This window comes from Canis lupus, chromosome 14, assembly GCF_003254725.2.
Source record: "Canis lupus dingo isolate Sandy chromosome 14, ASM325472v2, whole genome shotgun sequence".
In the NCBI taxonomy this organism is placed as follows: Eukaryota; Metazoa; Chordata; class Mammalia; order Carnivora; family Canidae; genus Canis; species Canis lupus.
In genome coordinates this window covers 33,221,347-33,225,828 of record NC_064256.1, presented here as the reverse complement: position 1 = coordinate 33,225,828, position 4,482 = coordinate 33,221,347, and the positions used below count along the sequence as shown (strand labels likewise).

Genomic DNA, 4,482 nt, shown 5'->3' with positions numbered 1-4,482 from the left:
GGGCGGCGGGGCGGGAAGGGGGAGGGCGGCGGGGCGGGGAGGGGAGGCGGGGAGGCGGGGAGGCGGGGAGGCGGGGAGGCGGGCAGAGGGCCGGCCGCCGCAGCCAGGTCGCCTTTGAATGGTTTGGGAGAACGAATTGTTAGACCCCGCGGAAAGGGGGGTGGGGGTGGGGACGAGGAAGGGGGTGGGAGGGCAGGGGGGCCTGGAAAGCGGAAACTTTCCTATAAAACTTGGAAAAGTCCCTCCTCCCCACGTCAGGCCAATGACACCGCTGCCCCCAAGCTTTCCGCCCGCGCGGAGGTATAAGAGCCTCCGAGGCTGCAGCTCTCGTCCAACTCCCAGACACCTCGCGGGCGCGCCGGCACCGGCGGCGGTTCCGAGGGCAGGGCCGGGCCGGGCCGGGCCGGGCGTGCGTGCGGCCGCTGGGCGCTTCTTTTTGGACCTCGGGGCCATCCACACCGTCCCCTCCCCCTCCCGCCTCCCTCCCCGCCTCCCCCGCGCGCCCTCCCCGCCCCGCCGAGAGCCTCCCGGGCCTCCTCCCGCCCCTTCCTCGGCGGCCGCACCGCCCGGGCCGGCGCCGCGCGCGGGGGAAGCTGGCGGGCTGAGGCTCCCCGCCGTCCTCCCTTTCCCGGGCCTGCGAGGCCGCGCGCTGCCACCTGAGAGATGATGCAGGACGTGTCCAGCTCGCCAGTCTCGCCGGCCGACGACAGCCTGAGCAACAGCGAGGAGGAGCCGGACCGGCAGCAGCCGCCGAGCGGCAAGCGCGGGGGGCGCAAGCGGCGCAGCAGCCGGCGCAGCGCGGGCGGCGGCGCGGGGCCCGGCGGGGCCGCGGGCGGGGGCGTCGGAGGCGGCGACGAGCCGGGCAGCCCGGCCCAGGGCAAGCGCGGCAAGAAATCTGCGGGCGGCGGCGGCGGCGGCGGCGGGGCGGGCGGCGGCGGCGGCGGCGGCGGCGGCGGCAGCAGCAGCGGCGGCGGGAGCCCGCAGTCGTACGAGGAGCTGCAGACGCAGCGGGTCATGGCCAACGTGCGGGAGCGCCAGCGCACGCAGTCGCTCAACGAGGCGTTCGCCGCGCTGCGGAAGATCATCCCCACGCTGCCCTCGGATAAGCTGAGCAAGATCCAGACGCTCAAGTTGGCGGCCAGGTACATCGACTTCCTCTACCAGGTCCTCCAGAGCGACGAGCTGGACTCCAAGATGGCAAGCTGCAGCTATGTGGCCCACGAGCGGCTCAGCTACGCCTTCTCGGTCTGGAGGATGGAGGGGGCCTGGTCCATGTCCGCGTCCCACTAGCAGGCGGAGCTCCCCACCCCCTCGGCAGGGCCGGAGACCTAGGTAAGGACCGGCGCCTCCGCGGGTCAGGTGGCGGGCGGTCAGACGGACGGCCGGGCCGCGGCTCCCGGCCCACCTGGCCTTCCTCCGCGCCCCCCCCCCCGCCCAGGTCGTCCCCCGCCCCCCCCCCCATCAGCCTTCCCACCCAGCCTGGCACCGCCACCTCTTCCCCCGAGCGTCCCTGAAAGGCAGGTCGGTCCCCGCTAGGGTGAGGGGGACGCGCCCCGTGCCGGGTGTGCTGCGTGTGCGTGAGTGTGCGTGTCGGACAGGAGGGAGGACTTGAGAGACACTCGAGGGTCGTGGGGAAGGGCAAGTCTGGTTGCCAGCGCCTCCCTTTCTTCTGGCTCTAAGTTTTCGTTCTCCTTAAAACAAATGCTTCCAAATTCCACCTCCTCCTTCTTTCCGCCCACCCACTTCCTCTTGCCCTTGGGCTGAAATCCTTCCAGGTTGTTCAGCGTAATTTCTCAGTAGTGGTGATAAGAACAGTGCTCGCTAGTCTTAGAAAACAGCCACGAAGACCTAAACAATAACCAACTTTCCAACCCCCCCCCCCCTTCTGGGTTTTTGCAGATGTCATTGTTTCCAGAGAAGGAGAAAATGGACAGTCTAGAGACTCTGGAGCTGGATAACTAAAAATAAATATATATGCCAAAGATTTTCTTGGAAATTAGAAGAGCAGAACCCAAATTCAAAGAAACAGGGCGTGGGGCGCACTTTTAAAAGAGAAAGCGAGACAGGCCCGTGGACAGTGATTCCCAGACGGGCAGCGGCACCATCCTCACACCTCTACATTCTGATAGAAGTCTGAACAGTTGTTTGTGTTCCTTTTTTTTTTTTTTTTTTTGACGAAGAATGTTTTTATTTTTATTTTTTCATGCATGCATTCTCAAGAGGTCGTGCCAATCAGCCACTGAAAGGAAAGGCATCATTATGGACTTTCTCCATTTTAAAATGGTACCAACCAGAGGAATTTTAAGAACGTCTTTAGAAATAAAAATACGGGGATCTAACTGACTTGCAAAATCACAGTCAGTTAAACCCTCTTTACAGTCTTCCTCTGAGAGAGAAAAAAAAAAACTTAAAATACAAAAAACAACATTCTATTTATTTATTGATGACCCATGGTAAAATGCAAATAGATCCGGTGTCTAAATGCATTCATATTTTTATGATTGTTTTGTAAATATCTTTGTATATTATTTTTCTGCAATAAATAAATATGATTGAAAATTTTAAGAACCTCAGAGTTTGGTCTATATTTTTAAAGCTCAGGATTAAGTTGGAGGTAAATACCTGCTTGTTTAACTCTGGAGGCACCCAGGAGGGAGGGGGCACTAATATAAACAAAGCAGTGAAAAACGCAAATAAACTAGCTACTGACAGGCACAGGCGTGTTATTTAGAAAGACAGCTTTATTATTATTATTCCAGTTTGGTGTTCAGTGGACTTTGTAGCATCTCTCCTTCATCTCTTATCAGGCCCCCCAAACAAGCAAAAACTTAGGAAATTTGTTACTCACTTCTCTTGCTTATATTTTGAGGAGGCAGCTGTAAAACAGTTAAATGCAAATAAGCAATATGAAGCCAGGACTATTTTTCTCTCGTTACTGTATTTTTTTGTTCTACCCTCCACTGTTTGTCAGGACTTTTAAGTAATAGCGTTCATTGCACTGAAAGGATGCCCAAAGTGTTACTAAAATGATCTGTATCTGTACACTTACAAATCAGTAGGAATGCGTAGAAAAGAATGAAGTTTAAATTCAGCAGGAGAGAGAATTCCACTTGCAAAGTAATTTGCCTCCCTCTTTTTTCATGAATGAAAATGATATTTATGTCACGTTTGCTTAAAAGAAAAGCCAAAGTTAAGAATATTTTTCCATGTTGATGTTATCCATTCGAGAAGCATGCTCCTTCTTTATATATAAAGAACATATAACTATGGAGAGAAATACAATAAACAAAACACCTGAACTTTCAGTAACTACTAGAGCACTTACAATTTTAAGTGCTAGAGCTTTCATTTTCCAGTCAGTTCTTTAGCAAATATATTTTATTCAAAATTACACAATTTTTCCCTGGTTACTTACAGGTATACAAAATCCGAAGTTAAGTGAAACAGTAACAGTTAAACAAATGGGGCTTGAATTTTATTTAATTCTGGTTATTTCTGAGCCAGGAAAATACTGGTTTTTATAACTAACAACATTATAAGTAGTAAGTTTGTCTCACTTAGGACTTAACTTTTACATCTAGTTGACTGCATTCAGGTGTAACCCGGGAATTTTTCAAACTAGAAAATAATTTTGCTGTCTAATTGAAACAATAGGTATGGCAAACAAGTGTACACGAATCCAAACAGATCATGTTTGCCCAACTCAGATTGAGGTTATTATATTGCCTGAAGGTTTTCGTTTCCTTCCCACACATCATCAGAGAATGCTGACATAACAATATTGTAAATTTACTATTCTCAATATCTTAGACCATGTTTTACGATGAGGAGCCTGTAGCATTTACGCACACTGAAAGATTAGTGAAGGCTTGGGGAATTAATTTTTGGATTTTGGTAGTCCTTTATCAAATAACTACATGAGCCGGGAAAGTGATTATGTGTGAGTGTACTTATAGGGTGTGGGTATATTTGTAGAATGTGTGTATGAGAGAGAGAGAGAGAGAGAGAGAGAGAGAAGGGTAGAAATGTAAGGAGGGTACCCTAAAAGGATGAGAGAGAGCATCAAGATGGTAATTCTCTCTTCTGTGTGTATGTATCATCCTACCACCTCCATTTTCTAAACTGTTCATGGAGGAATCTCCTTGTTCACTAGCTTGGTATAACTATTTGATATTTCAGATTTCTTGATGTACATCAGGATGGAGCTGACCGTCATTGCTGAGAAGGTAATCTCTATATTATCTCTGATGATATAAAACCCAGAAGTTTCAAAAAAGGTAGCCTTTCATTTGGCTTTTTAATTAATTTTTTTAAAAAAATTTTTAGTGTTTTATTCTCTTTACGTTTCTGATAAGAGAAAACCTTTTGCAGAAAAGCAAATGCCATATTTATGTTGCTAAACTGAAGGTAATATTTTCTCCTAGAATTTAGGGGAAATAAATGAATGAAAGAAAGGTAACAGATAGCTTTTCTTTGAATGAG

The 4,482-nt window shown here is 50.1% G+C and overlaps 1 protein-coding gene across 1 annotated transcript; it reads left to right on the top strand.

Moving 5' to 3' along the window:
* Window positions 1-523: 523 nt before the first annotated feature.
* Window positions 524-2,568, top strand: TWIST1 (twist family bHLH transcription factor 1). The gene is made up of 2 exons (XM_025464312.3): window positions 524-1,332; window positions 1,900-2,568. Exon 1 carries the CDS (start codon window positions 664-666, stop codon window positions 1,288-1,290), a length of 627 nt encoding a protein of 208 aa, XP_025320097.1. The 5' UTR covers window positions 524-663; the 3' UTR covers window positions 1,291-1,332; window positions 1,900-2,568.
* The last annotated feature ends 1,914 nt before the right edge of the window (window positions 2,569-4,482 follow it).